The sequence below is a fragment of the Drosophila ficusphila genome, unplaced genomic scaffold (assembly GCF_018152265.1).
Source record: "Drosophila ficusphila isolate 14025-0441.05 unplaced genomic scaffold, ASM1815226v1 contig_436, whole genome shotgun sequence".
Lineage (NCBI taxonomy): Eukaryota > Metazoa > Arthropoda > Insecta > Diptera > Drosophilidae > Drosophila > Drosophila ficusphila.
In genome coordinates this window covers 1,721,310-1,738,397 of record NW_025064352.1, presented here as the reverse complement: position 1 = coordinate 1,738,397, position 17,088 = coordinate 1,721,310, and the positions used below count along the sequence as shown (strand labels likewise).

Here is a 17,088-nt window from a genome sequence, read left to right as displayed (position 1 = left end):
AATTAACCATCGATAACGATAAAAACAGGTGACTCCGAAAATGTACAACATCACGATAGTCTATCGATAGAAACGCTTAAACTCCGAAAACGGGCTTAAGTGCTCGAGCTATGCAAAAGCTGGTTTTTGTTTTAGTTTCGCCACTTATTAATTAATCATTTCTGTTTCCCGCGCTGGCATCGAATCTTTAAGTTGCTAATCAATTTTTAAGACTACGGTTTGAATTCAACGATAATTTAAGTAAGTGCAATCGGCAATGCAGCTCTCTAATGTTTATATTGCGGTACAGTAATCGAAAATCAAATTGTGTCCGTTAAGCTTTAATTCTTCCATTCAAAATGCTATTCCTATTAACATGGCTTGTTGATTTTTCGACAAAGAAATAAATCGGTTTTGCTGTGGTCATAAATTTAAACTAACAGTTTTCGAGACTGCAATGCCCTTTAAAAGCTCATTAAAAGTTTAGTTTAGTTTTTTTATTATTGTTTGATATTTTAGCCAATTACGCTAATGGAATAATGTTCAGCAGAAATGCTAATTAGAAAAACATTACTAGATTAAAATCGGCAAACAATTCGTAAATTCAGTATTCAGTGTGTCGAGGGTGATTGTCGCGATGAGGGTTTTCCTATGGATCTGCGCTATGTTTATTGGTACATCCCACGGATACGTGCGCCTCACGAATCTTAAGTGCGAAAGCTTTGACAAGTCATTTATGGACTTTCCTGAATGCCGACTCAAAGTCCTAGGAAGGGGAATTATCGCCGGAAATGTACATATAAAGCTCCTAAAATTACCAATTAATAAGATATTTGTGAGATTCGTCGTCTACCGGAAGCTCAACGGCTACCATCCCTTCCTATTTAACATTTCCAAAGAGCTCTGCCGCGCTATAAAGCATCCAAATCGTTTGGACGTGTTTTACTACTTTTACCACGCATTTTTGCCATATTCCAATCTTAACCATACTTGTCCCTACACTGTGAGTTATATCGATTTTATGATACCCTCTTCTAAAGTAATGCATACTTTTTAGAACGATGTCTTCATAAAGAACTGCACCCTGAGGGATAGCATGTTTGCAAAGGTTCCATTGCCAAAGGGCAGCTATAAGCTCACTCTCGAGACGGATGACGGCATCCTAAATTGGATTTCAATTATTTCCATCTTCCTTGATATTGATGTGGACAAAGATATTGCTTAAACCGATCTCTAATCAAAGTAATTTAATCAATGCAGATAAAAATTAATCTGAAGTAAATGAATTTTAATTCATTTTCTAGTTAAAATAAAAAACTTCGGTGTCGGGAATAAAAACAAATTTGTGACTGAAATTATGAAGCTTCTTTAAACTATGTTTTCCTGAACAAGTATCGCAAAACAAAGACCTAATTTAAGTTCTTATTGGGGCGGAAAACATTGCCGACTGTCATATATGTAGGCGTTATCAGCTGCGTTTTAGTAGGCAGAAAAACTGATTGTGGCGGCAAGTCTTCTCCGTTTTATCAATAGTTCATGTTTATTGAAATTTCTCTTCGTTTAGGTTTAGGTGGTCAAAGTAATCGCCTCCACGTGCGGGCAGCAGATACAAAATATTTCTTGCGTCGTGTCTTTACAATGTTTTAAAGAATATAAATGAAGTGTATGATTGTGTGCGGTGTGAATGGGAGTGTTTTTGTTTTTATTTTTTTTTCTGGGAGTTAGCAGAACTTCCATCGGTTGCCGCATTCGTTGCACATGACAAAGGTTGTCATCGGTTCATCGGCGGAACGGGTCTGCAGCTGGTTGTACGTGCAGTTGCGCTTCTTGCACTTGGCGCACTTGAGGAGATCGGTCTTGGTGCCCTGTACGGTGGCCAGCTGGGCATCGTTGATGGCCTCCTTGACGAACTTCTCGCGCAGCTTCTTCATCTCATCGCTGGCCATCTCCTCGGGCGTCATTTTGGCCAGCTGCTTGGCAGTCACGGCGCCGCACATAAAATTACCGCGCAGTCCGGGGTTCTTCGGGTCCTTCAGGTTGGCCACACGTGACCTAATGCGATTCTTGTACTTCATGTCCGTGTTCTTGAACTCCGAGTAGATGGCATCCTCCAGTTCGGCGGCCATTTCCTCGGGCTCCCCGCACCCCTCGGGCACTTCACCAATCTTCAGGGCAGCGGCCAGCATTTCGCGGCACTTGATGCGCACCGCATCCGTCATGCCGCCGGAGGGAAACGAGGACTGTGAGGACGATGAGGATTTCTTCTCCTTGTCCTTCGACGAGGAGCTGCCGCCACTAGACTTGTCCTTGCTGGAGGACGACGACGACTTGGATGCGCTCGACGACTTGCCGGCACTGCTGTTGTTGGAGGAGCCCTCTTTCGAGGAGCTGTGATTGGGCGTTGTGGGCGCCGGACTGGCCAGAAAGCGCTTCCAGTTCTTGATCAGGGTCTTGGCCAGGGCAATAACCTCGTCGTCCTTGCTGCTCTTGCGCAGCTCGTTGACCGTCATTCCAATACGCGTCTTCGTCAGTATCTCCAAGTTAATGTTCAGTGTCTGCAGGGCCTTTAGCAGGTCCAGCGCCTGATCCTGACCCTAAAATTTGAATATGTATACGTGGTATCCACGGTTATCCAGCACCCAAACTCACTGATCCGTCACTGGACGTCGAGATCTTCAGCATCTTCTTCTGAATCCGAAACACTTCCTCCTCCACGCTCATTTTGGCCGACTGTATCTGCCGGGCAAATAGAATGTTACGGATCAGAGGTTATGTTAACTGCCGTCGGCTGCCGGCTACGATAAATATTTCTTGCCGGTGACATAGTTCCTTGTGCCAACCCAGTTATTACCTTTTTTCCCTCCAATAAATGTTGTTTACTATTTTTTCGTTTCTGTATTCGCAGAACGAGTTGGTAGAATGCCCTAACGCGTAAAATAATAAGTGCTACCGCTTAGATTGGAGATTTTTAGTATTTATTAAGTACACATGGGATGGAGTATTCGCTAGGTTAGGAGGGTGGAACTGATAGGTCTGGAGGGTGCATTGGCTACTATCGTTTGTGAGACCGATGTTTCTCCACGGATCTTCACGTTTTCGCACACTGTTTTTTTCCTTACTCATTTTCCAATTTTTTGCGGGTGCGAGCTATATTGTCCGTCAGTATATTTCCTTCAAAAATCGTTTTAAGGTGGTTATTAGTAACAAATTTTATCTTTCGAGAATCCAAGGTGAGTGAAATAACAATTTTTAAACTTCTTTTTTTTTGCGCCTGCGTGCAGTTCTTACCGCCAATATTCAATTTCTTTTAAATTTAAACCTTGCTAAGAAGTGTGTAATTTAAACTTTCTTAACTTCTTCAAACACAAGGAAACTTGGTAGTAAGTTCGCCATTAAAAGTGTGCAGGTTTTCTTAAAGAAAACAAAAACGTGTTCAATAAAAATTTGTAACGTTTCTTATTCACTCATTCATTGTTTGGTTTGCTTGGCGTCCTTAAAACGACGGGTTCTCATAAAAATTTATATGGAATTTTCCTTTTTTGGTTGCAACATCTTTTTTTTTTTTGAAGCTCCTTTTCTCTCTATTCGCTAGGCGCCCATTTTCATTCTTCTTTTGACAGTCACCGTTATATTTTAGGGTTGCCGAGGCACCAAGTAATGGCGATTATGAATATGTGTTTTCTTCCTGACTACTTCTTAGAAGTAAGTAGACAACTCTGAAGCTTCATCGATTCTTCTTCACACAAGTTCAGTTTTTCAAACGTGATTTTGGAACGAAACTGGATTTCACGTGCAAAGAATTTCGATTGTGTTAAAATTAAACTAATATTATTTTGTGTTTCCTCATCAGGTAAATTTAAAAAAAAAAAGTTGACGCCATATTCTTCAAAATGCAATTCTTAGTCAATTGTTATTAAATAAATTTTTGAGCTTTTATTCTTGTGAAGAAAATTAGTGTTCTATACTACTATTAAATTCATAAAGCCTCATCAGATTTTGTCGCATTTCTTCCGGTTGTAATTGTCCGCTTAGTTTTTGGTCTTGCTTTCTGGGATTTCCTTATGTGTATTTATTTATTTCCAAAAGTTTACGAAAAATGTTACGCAAAAAAAGACTTGGTAGAGGAATAGCAAAGTGAGTTTTTAATTCTGATTTTCTCCCATATTTTTCGGTTGGTTTTCCTCTGTCTTTCGTTCCTGTTCCTGTTCATTCTTGTTCTTCTCTGTGTTTCTTTTGCGAAGCGTCGTTTGCCTTGTGTGTGTGTGTGTGTGTGTGTGTGTAATGCAGAAAAGAAAAGCAAGATAACAGTAAAATAAAGTAATACTATTAATGGGGGCTAGCCGAGTTGAGCAGAAAATTGAAAAAAATTGTCCGAGTTGAGCAGAAACGATTTTTGGACATAAAAAAATGAACATCCGAGTTGAGCAGAAACGATTTTTGAACATAAAAAATGAACGTCCGAGTTGAGCATAAAACCGATAACGGTAAAAAAAAAAAACATCCGAGTTGGGCAAAATCAATGTCAGAGATGCGTCAAAATCATTACTTATTCATATAATTATTACATATTTATTATTCATTTATTTGCAAATAATTATTACTTAATAATCATATATCATATATGATTATTAAGTAATTTTTCTAAAAAAAACTAAATTAAAAACTGAAAAAATAACCTTTTTTTTGAGAAAAATTACTTAACAATCATATAGCATATGTATCAATGCAAAAGTAAGTAATTTTTCTAAAAAAAAAAAACTAAAAACAGAAAACATAACCTTTTTTTGAATAATTACTTAATAATCATATAGCATATGTATCAATGCATAAGTGCGCGCGCACTTTTGCATTGATACATATGCTATATGATTATTAAGTAATTTTTCAAAAAAAAAACTAAACTGAAAACTGAAAAAAGAACCATTTTTTTGAAAAATTAAATTATTTAATTAATAATGATTTTGTGGCATCTCTGACATTGGTTTTTTATGTGGAAAAGGCGTTCATGCGCAACTCGGATGTTTATATTTTTTTTACCGTAATCGGTCTTCTGCTCAACTCGGACGTTCATTTTTTATGTCCAAAAATCGTTTCTGCTCAACTCGGAATTTTTTTTTTTACCGTAATCGGCTTTCTGCTCAACTCGGTATCGCCCTATTAATGATTAAGCTGTTAGTTTGTAAAGTACTCTAGATTTTCCGTCGGAGTACAGTTTTTTTTTTTTAAATCCGAACAAATGAAGAACCTATTGAGTTACAAATAACAGTTCGGTTTGTAATAGCGAGCGTGTCATGTCTCAACTTACGCCACTTCATTCTCCTGTTTCGCCCATAATTTTTTTTAAAGTCTTTCGAGTTAAGTGTTTTTTCGATTCTTTATTTTTATCAAATAAATTTTCTTGTTTTTGTTTAAACGAGTTGCTCAACATTTGTTGCTGTTGAATGGTTTGTTTCTTTGGGTCAAAATACAATACAATATTTCAAAAAATTTCGTATATTTTGTTCATCTACGATTTTTTTTCTTTGCATCTCATTTTCTTTTGTTTGGTGTGTTTTTTTTTTGCTGTCATAAAATTGATTTTACCATGTATGTACGAATATATATCTCATATAATTTATACAATTTCTAATCATTAGAAGCAAACGATTTTACAGGGATCTCATATTTGCGTTTCTAGAAGTGGGTTTCTCATTTGACTCGAAATAGTTTTTTATTGAAAGCTTTACTTCGACTGTAAATCTACTTATTAAAGGTTTACAATTTGCTCCAATAGTTAATCAATATTTTTTGGATTTATTTTTTAATAATGCTTAAATTAATATTGTTTGTTTTTGTATTTCAGTGTGTCTGTGTTCAGTTAGGTTTTATAATTAAAAGTAGTATATATGATGCATAGTTTGCTTTATAATTATTAATTATAAATGTTTAATTATAGAATTTGCATCCAAGAAACACAATTACAAAGTTTTTAACACTTACTATTCTTTCGGTTTTGGGTTTCTTTTTCCAACTACTGATTTTAATAATTTCTCATTTTGTTTTTTCTTTATTTTAAATAAAAGTTAACATAGTAAAATTAATAAAACGTACATTTCGCTACGAAAATGTGATTCGTAATAGAACAAAAATTATATGAAATAATGAAAATGCTTTTACTGTTCTCTCGATGAAAACAAACTATTGTAAGGTATTTAGTGTATTTTGCTTCTTTTCACCGAAGAATTTATCAGGCCGTGATGTTGTTTTTCATCATTGATTTATTTTAATCGCCGAGTTCACTGGTTAGCGACTTAACTTTGTTTTTAGTAGGTAGGATGATTTTTGATTAAGTGAGTGGTAATAACATAAAAAAAAAACAACTTTACATCAGATTTTTTTTGATGTAAAAAAACGAATTCTATGTCCGCCCATGCCGTATTATAGAAAAATCTCGGAACAAATCTCTAGTCGTCGATCGTGAACAGACATTAGAATTAAAATCCATAATGGGGATGACTTAGCCTGACTGACTAGTTTATACGAGGTCACTTGCTTGATCGCGATTTTATCAGGTAAAATCTGATTAGTTGGCCACGCATAAACTAAAATTGCTTTTCGTGTGTGTTCTCGTCATATATTTATAAATATATGTATAATTTATTATCCATTTTTGCTTAGCTTGTTGGTTGGTATTATTTTGTTGCTTTTGGCTTATATGGCGGCTACAATTGTTTCTTCCTATTTTTTCGTTTTTTTTTGTTTTTGAAAAGTTTCTTGTCTGTGATATTTGTAATTTATAAGATTTCATTTTGGTAACTTGCTTTCACGATCTCTTCTTTAGTCACCAAAACTGCAATATGAGGATCATCAGCCTCCTGGTCAAATTATCGATTTAAGCCAGTGTGGGGAACTGACGCTCATCGTTGACTTTGGGAGCGGTATTCTGTTGTCGCTCGAAACGCTTATTTGGCCCTGGTCCGCTGTTATTCTGGTTGTTGTTCTGGTTGTTGCCCGGACCACGACGTTCGATGGGCGGCCTCTGATTTTGAGCGGACGGAGCACCGCCCTCGTTATTATGGTGCTGCTGCTGGCCAGATTGGCCATCACGTGGGCCACGGTTTCCACCCTCGCGTTGGTTTCCGCCGCCCTCGCGATTGCCTCCCTCGCGGTTGCCACCCTCGCTGCGTGGTCCGCCGCCAAATCCACCAGGTCGTGGACCTCCACGGCCACCGCGTCCTCCAAATCCACCAGGACCGCCGCGTCGACCATCGTTGAAGTTGAACTGGATGTCCAGGACGCGCTGTTGCCTGCCCACGCGCTGGGGATACAAGGCGGGATCGTACTCGAGCTCCTCTTCGCTATCGTTCTCCTTCTTTTTGTTGCTGGTTAAGACGACCATTTTCTTCCATTGTGTAGTGTCCTCACCTGCGAGAAAGATTATTTGTGAAAAAAATTCAGTTGATTTCCAGATCGAACAACAGGTTGCTTTTTAGTTTTGTAAATAGCAAATAAAATACATACCTTCTCCGGCCTTGCGAATATTAAAGGTTGGCTTGATGCGTTGTCCTTGCTGTGCCTTCCATTCGTCCAATGTCAGTTCTTTGGCCTCTTCCTCGGCGGCCGCCTGCTGTTCGGTCTGTGGTTCAGCGCCCGATTCATCAGCCTTGGCGCCACCTTCTGCATTGGCCACGTTGGTCTCGCTTTCGTTCTTGTTCACATCATCAATAGCCTCCTTGACCGATCCCCAGTTGTGTGAGCCAGCTCCATCGCGCTTGTCAATTGACTTCACACCTGTGGATAAAGCAAGTAAAGTTATTAATATTTCGTGTTATTTTAATTACAGCACCTCGAGACTAATAAAGAAAGCTAAGCTATCTTTAAACTCCAGGAACTTAAGTCCAACCTACCTAAGGTAAGTTAGCATTCTATCAGTAAATAAGCACATATTTAAAACACTATTTCTTACTTTCAGATTTTTTTCTCTCCTAAGTTTGTGAGTAAAACTGATACAAATGAGATATATGTAACATATATGTAGATTAATATTTCGTAGTAATCGTGTTCTTTCTATCTGCTTTTATATCACCAATTTATGGCAACTTGAATAGCCTCCCAATTTACTTCATCAATGCCCACTATCAATATTAAACTAATTAGGTCAATTGTAGTTGGGAATCACCTTGCCTCCTGAAATCAAACCACGTTAAGCTTTTTCACTGCCCTCTCATGGTGACAGATAAGCCGTCAGCACCCGTTTGCTGTAATCAGATTCAGTGGGGGAACTATTTTTCTCCCTTTTTTCCCTCATTTGTGCTATGCAAAGGCCTCCTACAAACTCAAGTGTTAGATGGGAACGCCGTCAAGAAGACGGGAAAAACTATTTATAACACATTTTCTCTGTCGATTTGTGCTGTTCTTGTCTGTTGCTGCCGTGATTATAATTTTGGATATTCCAAAAATGAAAACGTGTGAGCACAACGCAGCGAAGAACAAAAATGCGAGGAAGCAAATTGTGTTTGGTGAAAGGAAGTGGTGTGATATAGATAGCTGCTTGTTGAAGATTGTCTGACCATTAGTATTGATTTGCTTGATCCACCACGTGAGCGAGAGATTTTCTGAGTTCGTCCGCCGCCCATTTGTTTATGAGGGTTGTGTTGTTCTGCCACTATTAGTTTACACTTTGCAACATTTAATCTCACTCTTTCAGTATATTTGCTTGGCATTTTGTGTTGCCCAATTTGTTGTTAAAATAGTTTGTAAACTTATAGAGGGTATATTATATTTGTTAACGTTTGCATACGAATGGTTTAATTATAGACTTTTTTGCACTCAACATTTTTGTTGATTGTCATGTTTGTTATTTGAAAAGTACTTAAAGTCGGCTAATAAATTAGCATGATTTTTAACATAATCACGATCATAAGTTGCGTGTAAACTGTGGATGGAACGTGATTTCCCTGCCTTTTGGCTGCGCCGCCTTCTGAGTTGCTTTTCTGGTTGTCATGGAGCGTTGTTTTTGTTTTATTTGTTAATTTTTCTTTTGGGTGGGCGGGTGCGCTCATTTTGTGGTTATGTCTGTCTTGCCCCCCAATGATGGTTTAGCTATAGTTTCAGATCACCCACACGAAAAAAAAAAAATTATATTAGTAAATTAATAAAAACAACCTACAGATGTCCGAATCTTTTCACGCTTTCGAATCTGACTTCTATTTTGCCCTAGTAAAATGTCCTATATTTTAAAATAGGAGTTTCAGTAAAAATAATAATCTAGTTCCCTTATGTATTCCGATATTTTTCTATAATAATAATATAGAGTATTGTTTATTCCTCACTCACCGGTTCTGTCGGATCCAGATTGGCGATCGAATTCGCGCTTCCTGTTCTGCCCATCATAGTTGCGTCGTGGAGGGCGATCTCCACCGGCACCACCTTGACCACCACCTGGACCGCGGTACGGACGCGACTGCTGGCCATCGGGTGCTCCTCCATTTTCGCGGACATTGCGACGGTTGTTGCGTTGCTCACGGGTCTCGGCGTTGTTGCCATTGCCATTCTGTTGACGGAAGTTGACACTGCGCTGTTGTCCTTGTCCTTGTCCTTGAGCTCCCTGTCCTTGACCGCTGCCAAATTCACGTGTTCGATTGGCGCCACCACCTGGCCGGGGAGCACCCTGTTTATTGTTGTTGTTGTTGAACTGTTTGTCAGCAGATGGGGCAAACTTTTTGCCATCGGTTTTGTTTAAAGCATTGTTCGGCTTGTTCTCCTTCTCGGCCTGATTTGGCTTCTTGGCATTGGGTCCACCGTTGGATCCTGCGGCCGCCTTGTTGTTGTTGTTGTTCACCTTGGCGGTCGTTTTGGTGGCCGCTGCAGCAGCTGACGGCTGCTTCTTCTTACCAGCTGCTGCTGCTGCGGCAGCGGCGGCCGTCGTCGGCGCCACAAGATTATCTAATGGATCGCTGACATCGTCGTCCATGAACAAGAGTTCATAACGATTTTTACCGGCGCTGTCCATGATTTTGTGTGGATAGGTGTCTTTGCTAGCTGGCTGCTGCTTCTCCTCTTGCTTTTCCTACAAAAGAATTTTTACACACCGTTTAGGAATTGATTGATTTTCCTTTTTCGCCCGCCTCACACCCTTTCAGAATTTTGAGATTTTCTGTCACAAACTCAAGGCAAATAGGCCTGATTTTGGGTTAATCTTCGGCTCACGGCGAAAGCCCTTGGACTAACTTGAATTTTTGCAATTTAATCGAACCTTTTGGAGGGATTTTTCTTACTTTTCTGCTGGCTGTTTGGTGGCTGCTGCTCTCTAACCTTAATTTTCAGCGTTTTTTCTTCGCCTCGCTGCTAGTATTACCTACACACACTGGCGCACGAGAATGCACACGCACATGGGCCAACTCACGCACACACAAAAGAGTTCCCACATGTGTTCTTGGTATACATAGAAAAACAGAAACTCACGTTTTTTAACGCGCTTCACAGCGAATTGCTAAATTCCGGCTGAATGGCAGCTGTGTTTCGTGGGCTTTCCAGGTTATTTCTCCGATTTTTCTTTATATTGAATAGGTCATGACATCTCCAGAAATCTAGGGTACAGGCGAACTACAATATAGTTGTCAGAATAAAATACATACAAAATGCGAAGCGGGGAAAATACTGTTTGGCATGCTAGCATGAACTGTGTTTAGTGAGCACTATTCCGTGCTTCTCATTTGGCGCCAGTTTGAATTTGAATTGGATAAGTTAATTGAAAACTTTGTTGGGTTATAAAGGGTTATAAAAACTTTTTATTATTAACTTTTGTTATTTGAAGTTTAGACATAATATTTTAAAAAAAATTTCCATGTGCACAATTATATTTACAAAACTAACACAAATTTATTTGTTTATTTCAGCCATTTTAGATTCCAACAACATGTCTGACTGGGGTGATGATGAGGTTTGTATGCGTTACGGTTAAAAAGAAATTATAAAGTAACATGATGTGTTGATCTTAGCCCTCTGCTGTAACCACCAGTGGCGGTGGTGGGGATTGGGGCGATATCCCAGCTGCTGAGCCTCCGAAGGAACCCTCCGGGTGGAGCGATGAAGAAGATAAGGGAAAGAACTCTGGAGGAGGATATAAAGCTGATGGTCGTGGAAGGGGAGAAGGAGGAGGCTATAGAGGTGGAAATCGGGGCGGAGGTGATGGAGATGGAAACGGATACCGTGGAGGACGACGCGAAGGAGGCGGTGGATTCCGTGGTCGTCGCGACGACAATGAAGAAGGTAAGTTCATTTTTCATCGACAATTTTGTTGTCAATTTGGAAATTTATATTTATCGATTTTATGTTATTATGTAAGGTATTTTAACTTTGTGTCTGTGCATTGTTTTGTCATGTAGTTTGTTTTTTCGTTTTGTGTTTTTCAATTTGCCAAACTTGGTGGGCTAGTTGCGGAGTTGCTCCCGTTTCCATCTAGCTGTGAAAAGGATATCATTGGTGTATTTATCGATAAGCTGGATATAAGCAAGTTCGACAACTTGACGAAGATACGAGACTTGCGTGATTATTTGATGAAGGCATTTGGAGAGTTGGTTAACCAAGAGTTTGCTTCCCTGGAGATTCTTGAAAACGAAAACCGTACCAAGAAAGCTCAGCAGATACGCGAAACAGCTGTCATGATGGATCGCTTTATAGAAGACATCAACCAAATGCTAAATGAAACTCAAGGCGAACAGCAGCAGGAAGAGAATGTGATCGGACAGTTGCAGAACATGGGTGTTGATTGGAGAGTACATGTGTCGCAACTAGAGACCAGCTTGCCACAATTTGTTGCACCCCAACCGTCGGTGGTCAGGACAAGGAGAATGAACAGGACAAGGAGATCTGATGGTGGTCGTTCAGGAGAAATGGCCAATGGGCATCACATAATGCAACAATTATGGGTTATTTTTCAAAACGCCAACAATCAAGTGGCTTTACAAGGAAATTCAACTGCAATCGAAGAAGAGCGCCAAGGAAATCGTCAGCTAGAGCCTCTTTCACGATCCACCAGCTTTAGGCACTTCTTAAGCGAAAATTTTGTGCTTCGCCACGAAACGAAAACACTTAATTTCGGTGATCACCGTGTAATGGCTAGATGTACAGACTGGACAGTTGGCCTATTGCCGGCTTGCGAAGGACGCTCACTGCCCAAGCATAATCCCATCCGTACTTTTGGTGTCAAATTACTTAGGACAACAGTGATTGAAACTACCATGTTTGGATCGCAAACTGAACACAGAGCAAACAACTCTAGTAGTGTTCAGGTCAGCAGCATGGTAAATTTGCCACGTCACCTGCGCTCACAGAATCAGGAAACACCAGGTGCGGATTTTGTGAGCCGCGATATGAACACATCCTCGTTGACATCTAGTGTTCCCGGCAGATCAACGAATGCGCGTGAATTTAGCACTCCACTGGCGGCACACGACAGCGATCCAGGGTATTTTAACTACATATAACTAGTACTATCCTTTCCTTCCTTACCATCTGTGAAATTCCTTTTTCCAATCAGCGATAGTTTATAGAGGAGCCGTTCTTAAACATTGAAAGCTAACGAAAACAACACAAAATTTAGGCAGTCCTTAAATTGTGTAAGGCACTCGAAACATGTTTGTTTTGAATATTTGACAGCTTCAAAAGTGGTTTTTAAGATTAGAGATGATTAATTTAGCATGCTTCTCTATATGCCTATCCTTCGATTCACTATTAAATGAACACTACTTAAGTTTTGGTAGCACTAAATTCGAAAACCTGTCCGTTCCACAGCCTATCATTTATTCCCAATATGAATTACGGCGAAGGAGGAGCAACATGGACGTCAATGGACCCAGAGCTGCCAGCAGAGCATCAACTCGGGTTAGAAGTGGATAATGCAACTCCGGTACTGCCGACTGATACGAATGAAACCGCTCTAGTCGTAGATACAGGTTCATCGGTGATTCGTCAACGAATTGGAGCCACAATAGCATCGACTCCTCTTCAATCATTCCAACCTAGACTAACGGTCATCAATGAGGAGCATCATCGACTTTCCATGGTGCAGCGTGAGCTGGAGATGAGCGAGATTTCGCTACCGGAGAAAGGGATGACCACGGCAAAGGCACCTCAAGAATCATCGCTCCCAGAATCATCGAATACCGTTGCAGCTGTTCTCCCAGTGACCCCTCCCTCAAGTCCACGGCGTGAGTGGGCTTCTATTTTTCGACCACGTGAACAACTTGTCAACTATGTTGAGGGACCTGCTCCCAGGCATGCACCGCGGATCCGACGTGCATCACGTCCCCGGGCGCGTGCTCCTCGTACTGCTGCAGCTCCCACTCCTCCACCAACACCAGGACAAGTAACCCAGGACGAGGAAGCACTCCGAAGCCAACGTCATATTGCAACTAATTTTATCACTAATTTGATTCAAGGCGCTGCCACAGTAGTTGAGGCTTCCCATCAAGCTATTGAACAATTAGAGGTAGTCGCGATCACTAATTCTGTACAAGAGCAAAAAAAGACAGAAATAACTGATTCATTGGAAATTGCTCAAGTGCGTCGAGCATTTTCGGATTCTTATGCTCAAGATAAGGTTTCTTTCCTTGATCAAGCTTCTGGCAGAATGACTCTGCCGCCTATAAGTTCTACTCCAATCCGCAAGGATGCAATTTCTGTTTTAGGACCCAATCGTAATTTGGAATATTTACCAGAAGTATTGGATGAGTCTATTTTGAATATGCCCGAACCTATTATGCCAATGGAAACTGATGAAACCCCGCTGATGGTTTCAAATTCAACACAATTGGCTGATCTCAGCACTCATGCCTATGTGACAGATGTGCAGATGTTACCAAGACTGCCTCAATCATTTATGACCGCCAGTGCAGATACAACCATTAATCCAGCAGAATCGACTGTGCCAATAGCCGATAGCACCGAACAGCTGAGGGAGCGCAGAACAGCAATACAAAATCAATTATATCGAGAGTCAATTAATGATTTGGCTTACATCACACAACACGCCGACATGTTGCGCCTCATGGTGGATCGCCAACATGAGCTCACATTGGAGGGAAAGTCTACGTTGCTTCCGAATGGCGATCAAAGTCAAGGATCTATGAGTTATTATTCTATGCCCGCTGTCAAGGTCTACGATCCTCAGATAATTTTGAACATGGAACAAAATAAGATTCGCCTTGCTCATGGTGTGTTTGGAGCCCTTATTAGGCAATCACAAGTAGATATACAAAACACAACCTTCATTCGCAATCGTAACGATGCGGCGATCACCTCTCACTTTTTGCTTGAACTAAAGGCAGCAAATATTATAAATCTAAGTGCGGATGGCAGATACTTTTCTCTTCGATAAATTGAATTAAAGGCAGTTAACATTCGATTTAATGCGGAAAATTAAAAAAAAAAATCAGAAAAAAACATACTGATATGAACATGAAGAATTTCGTATTTTTGGTTGCTTACAAGACTATCTTTCACTCTCAACGGATTTTATTACTACTGTTTTTAATTTTTATGCTTAATTTTAATTATGTGTTTTAATTAAATTATGAATTACTAAAATAATTGTTAAATTAAATGAATAATATTTATTATAAATTATTAAAATTACTGAATTCCAATTTAGTTTTTAATATAAATAAGCTTTTAATTATTATCTTGATTATCATATGTGAAATGTTGATAAAAATTGTGAAATTTGTATTTAATTTTAATGAATGAAACAGAAACATTATTTAAATAAAACATGGTCTTATTTTAGTTTTAAAGTGCGTAAAAATTTGTCATATTTTGATCTTCTGAACGCTTATTCCTTTTTTTTTTTTAATGTTTTTTAAAATATCCGCTTTACCACTTTTTATTAGGAGACGAACGTCGTGGAGGTCGCTTTAATCGTGATCGCGGAGAACGCGGAGAACGTGGCGAAAAAGGGGAAGGTGGCTTCGAGCGACGTCGTCGCAACGATGACGATGTCAACAATAATAACGATGTCAAGGAGGATGGAGAAAAGAAGCGCGAATTTTATATTCCGCCTGAACCCAGTAACGACGTCGAGGAGATCTTCAGTACTGGAATCACAACAGGAATTAATTTCTCTAAATATGACAATATTCCCGTAAAGGTAAAAATGTGCTATTCAACTTTTAAAATCCTTTATAACCAAAAACTTTATATCATTACTAAGGTAAGCGGTGAGAATGTTCCCAAAGCGATTAAGAGCTTCGAGGAGTCTCAATTGCGTGCAACTATTGCTGCGAATGTAGTCAAATCGGGCTACAAGGTGCCCACTCCGATCCAGAAGGTTGCAATACCGGTGATTGCCGATGGTCGTGATTTGATGGCGTGTGCTCAGACTGGTTCGGGAAAAACGGCTGCTTTTTTGTTGCCGATCCTCAGCAAGTTGTTGGAAGATGCCCAAGACCCAGAGATTGGAAAGCCGCAGGCGGTGATTGTATCTCCGACTAGAGAGCTCGCTATTCAAATCTTTAGCGAAGCGAGGAAGTTCGGCTATGATACTTATCTAAAGATCACCATTGTTTACGGTGGGACCTCGTTCAAGTATCAAAACGAGTGCATTACCAAGGGATGCCATGTGCTTATCGCCACTCCTGGACGACTGATGGATTTCGTGGAGCGCACCTTCATTACTTTTAATGACACGCGCTTTGTGGTGCTGGACGAAGCCGATCGGATGCTGGACATGGGCTTCTCGGAAAGCATGCGTAAATTGATGACCCATCCAACAATGCGTCCGGAGCACCAAACTTTAATGTTCTCGGCCACTTTCCCGGAGGAAATCCAGCGTCTGGCTGGCGAATTTTTGAATAACTACGTCTTCGTAGCCGTTGGCGTAGTAGGAGGAGCCTGTTCGGATGTGCAGCAAACCATCCACGAAGTTAATAAATTTAACAAGCGAACCAAGCTTATGGTAAGTTTTATTCTCTTTGAGAAAATTTTCGAGTAAAATTTTTAAAATTTGTATACAGGAAATCCTTCGCGAGGAAGCGGATGGTACTATCGTTTTTGTGGAAACTAAGCGTGGTGCCGACTTCTTGGCTTCGTTCTTGTCGGAAACAGAGTTCCCAACGACTTCTATTCATGGCGATCGTCTTCAGAGCCAACGCGAGCAGGCCTTGCGTGACTTTAAGAACGGCAAAATGAAGGTGATCATTGCAACTTCAGTGGCGTCCCGTGGTCTCGGTAAGTGATTTATCCCAAACTTTCGCGATTAAAATCTATAAACTTCTTTTCTTTTCCTTGTTTAGATATCAAAAATATTAAGCACGTGGTCAACTTTGATATGCCCAACAATATAGATGATTATGTACACCGTATTGGACGCACTGGTCGTGTGGGCAACAATGGTCGGGCCACTTCTTTCTTTGATCCCGACCAGGATCGCCCTCTCGCAGGAGACTTGATCAAAATCCTGGAGGGAGCTGGTCAGACCGTTCCAGATTTCTTGCGCGAAATTGGAGGCGGTGGTGACTACTCCAGCAAGAAGTTTGGCGGCGTAGATGTCCGTGGCGGAGTGAGTACACTTTAAAACTTTTACCTTCACTCTTGCTGATTATATTTCCGATTTACAGGGCAATACCATCTCCGATGCGGCTAACACTGAGTGTGACGAGGACTGGGACTAATCCGAAAATGCAGGACGTAAATTTTTAGTGTTTGAACCTAACGAGATAAGATTAATTTAGTCCTCGAATCGATCCGGCTTCGAATGCCATAGGCGATATATAAATACTATATAGTAGCCTTAAACTTTGTTAAACGCCAGTTTAACAAGTTTACTTAAGTTTGTTTACGTAAGGAAATACCATTTTTTTATTTTCCTATTATAAAAATATAAATATTCATTTGAAAAACAGAAGACGAATAAGTTCTCCATTTATTGTAACATGAATATAAACCACGAATTTGTTGGTGAATTGAACTTGCCTCCATTACCGGCTGTAATCATGTGTTTGTTTTTATGTACTCATCCTTCGTGTTTCGTTGTTTGTTGTTTGCCTTGCTGTCTGCTTGGCTCTTATGCTCTCGCGCTCTCAGTTAAAGCCGGCTTTTTGAACGCTTGCCTCGCCCTGCCTGTGCCAGGCC

General features: G+C 40.1%; 5 protein-coding genes across 12 annotated transcripts; 3 read left to right on the top strand and 2 right to left on the bottom strand.

Moving 5' to 3' along the window:
* The first annotated feature begins 616 nt into the window (after positions 1–616).
* Positions 617–1,204, top strand: LOC108101733. Its single transcript, XM_017206185.1, has 2 exons — positions 617–982; positions 1,037–1,204. Exons 1-2 carry the CDS (start codon positions 617–619, stop codon positions 1,202–1,204), a joined length of 534 nt encoding a protein of 177 aa, XP_017061674.1.
* A 292-nt stretch (positions 1,205–1,496) lies between these two features.
* LOC108101740 (transcription elongation factor S-II) lies at positions 1,497–2,913 on the bottom strand. The gene is made up of 3 exons (XM_017206201.2): positions 2,832–2,913; positions 2,629–2,717; positions 1,497–2,573 (listed from the first exon to the last, which is right to left on the bottom strand). Exons 2-3 carry the CDS (start codon positions 2,698–2,700, stop codon positions 1,701–1,703), a joined length of 945 nt encoding a protein of 314 aa, XP_017061690.1. The 5' UTR covers positions 2,701–2,717; positions 2,832–2,913; the 3' UTR covers positions 1,497–1,700.
* Positions 2,914–3,034: 121 nt separating this feature from the next.
* Positions 3,035–16,861, top strand: LOC108101736 (ATP-dependent RNA helicase vasa). 6 transcript variants are annotated; one of them, XM_017206188.2, is made up of 10 exons: positions 3,107–3,209; positions 7,802–7,870; positions 7,931–7,951; positions 10,857–10,900; positions 10,959–11,229; positions 14,850–15,106; positions 15,170–15,913; positions 15,972–16,185; positions 16,251–16,516; positions 16,575–16,861. In XM_017206188.2, the coding sequence occupies exons 4-10, from the start codon at positions 10,877–10,879 to the stop codon at positions 16,626–16,628; spliced, it is 1,830 nt and encodes a 609-aa protein (XP_017061677.1). In that variant the 5' UTR covers positions 3,107–3,209; positions 7,802–7,870; positions 7,931–7,951; positions 10,857–10,876; the 3' UTR covers positions 16,629–16,861. The 6 variants fall into 6 exon arrangements, with proteins under 6 accessions (XP_017061685.2, XP_017061677.1, XP_017061680.1 ...); XM_017206190.2 differs by lacking the exon at positions 3,107–3,209 and adding an exon at positions 3,734–3,829; XM_017206191.2 differs by lacking the exon at positions 7,931–7,951.
* Positions 5,335–12,580, bottom strand: LOC108101739 (plasminogen activator inhibitor 1 RNA-binding protein). Of its 3 annotated transcripts, XM_017206199.2 has the most exons (5): positions 12,472–12,580; positions 10,423–10,547; positions 9,295–10,027; positions 7,480–7,749; positions 5,335–7,383 (listed from the first exon to the last, which is right to left on the bottom strand). In XM_017206199.2, exons 3-5 carry the CDS (start codon positions 9,968–9,970, stop codon positions 6,851–6,853), a joined length of 1,479 nt encoding a protein of 492 aa, XP_017061688.1. In that variant the 5' UTR covers positions 9,971–10,027; positions 10,423–10,547; positions 12,472–12,580; the 3' UTR covers positions 5,335–6,850. The 3 variants fall into 3 exon arrangements, with proteins under 3 accessions (XP_017061688.1, XP_017061687.1, XP_017061689.1); XM_017206198.2 differs by lacking the exons at positions 10,423–10,547; positions 12,472–12,580 and adding an exon at positions 10,236–10,368; XM_017206200.2 differs by lacking the exons at positions 10,423–10,547; positions 12,472–12,580 and adding an exon at positions 10,214–10,360.
* On the top strand, positions 11,337–14,502 carry LOC108101741 (sister chromatid cohesion protein solo). Its single transcript, XM_017206202.2, has 2 exons — positions 11,337–12,427; positions 12,754–14,502. The coding sequence occupies exons 1-2, from the start codon at positions 11,517–11,519 to the stop codon at positions 14,336–14,338; spliced, it is 2,496 nt and encodes an 831-aa protein (XP_017061691.2). The 5' UTR covers positions 11,337–11,516; the 3' UTR covers positions 14,339–14,502.
* Positions 16,862–17,088: the final 227 nt, after the last annotated feature.

Bases quoted from the DNA above. Each gene is read 5' to 3' on its own strand.
- LOC108101733 (XM_017206185.1), top strand. From the start codon at position 617: ATGAGGGTTTTCCTATGGATCTGCGCTATGTTTATTGGTACATCCCAC. The intron at 983-1,036 runs GTGAGTTATATC...CATACTTTTTAG, and splicing joins ACCATACTTGTCCCTACACT to AACGATGTCTTCATAAAGAA.
- LOC108101740 (XM_017206201.2), bottom strand. From the start codon at position 2,700: ATGAGCGTGGAGGAGGAAGTGTTTCGGATTCAGAAGAAGATGCTGAAG. The intron at 2,574-2,628 runs GTGAGTTTGGGT...TTCAAATTTTAG, and splicing joins CGACGTCCAGTGACGGATCA to GGTCAGGATCAGGCGCTGGA.
- LOC108101736 (XM_017206196.2), top strand. From the start codon at position 3,050: ATGTTTCTCCACGGATCTTCACGTTTTCGCACACTGTTTTTTTCCTTA. The intron at 15,914-15,971 runs GTAAGTTTTATT...ATTTGTATACAG, and splicing joins ACAAGCGAACCAAGCTTATG to GAAATCCTTCGCGAGGAAGC. The intron at 16,517-16,574 runs GTGAGTACACTT...TCCGATTTACAG, and splicing joins GCGTAGATGTCCGTGGCGGA to GGCAATACCATCTCCGATGC.
- LOC108101739 (XM_017206199.2), bottom strand. From the start codon at position 9,970: ATGGACAGCGCCGGTAAAAATCGTTATGAACTCTTGTTCATGGACGAC. The intron at 7,750-9,294 runs GTGAGTGAGGAA...CTTTATCCACAG, and splicing joins ATCTGGATCCGACAGAACCG to GTGTGAAGTCAATTGACAAG. The intron at 7,384-7,479 runs GTATGTATTTTA...TCTTTCTCGCAG, and splicing joins TATTCGCAAGGCCGGAGAAG to GTGAGGACACTACACAATGG.
- LOC108101741 (XM_017206202.2), top strand. From the start codon at position 11,517: ATGAAGGCATTTGGAGAGTTGGTTAACCAAGAGTTTGCTTCCCTGGAG. The intron at 12,428-12,753 runs GTATTTTAACTA...TCCGTTCCACAG, and splicing joins GCACACGACAGCGATCCAGG to CCTATCATTTATTCCCAATA.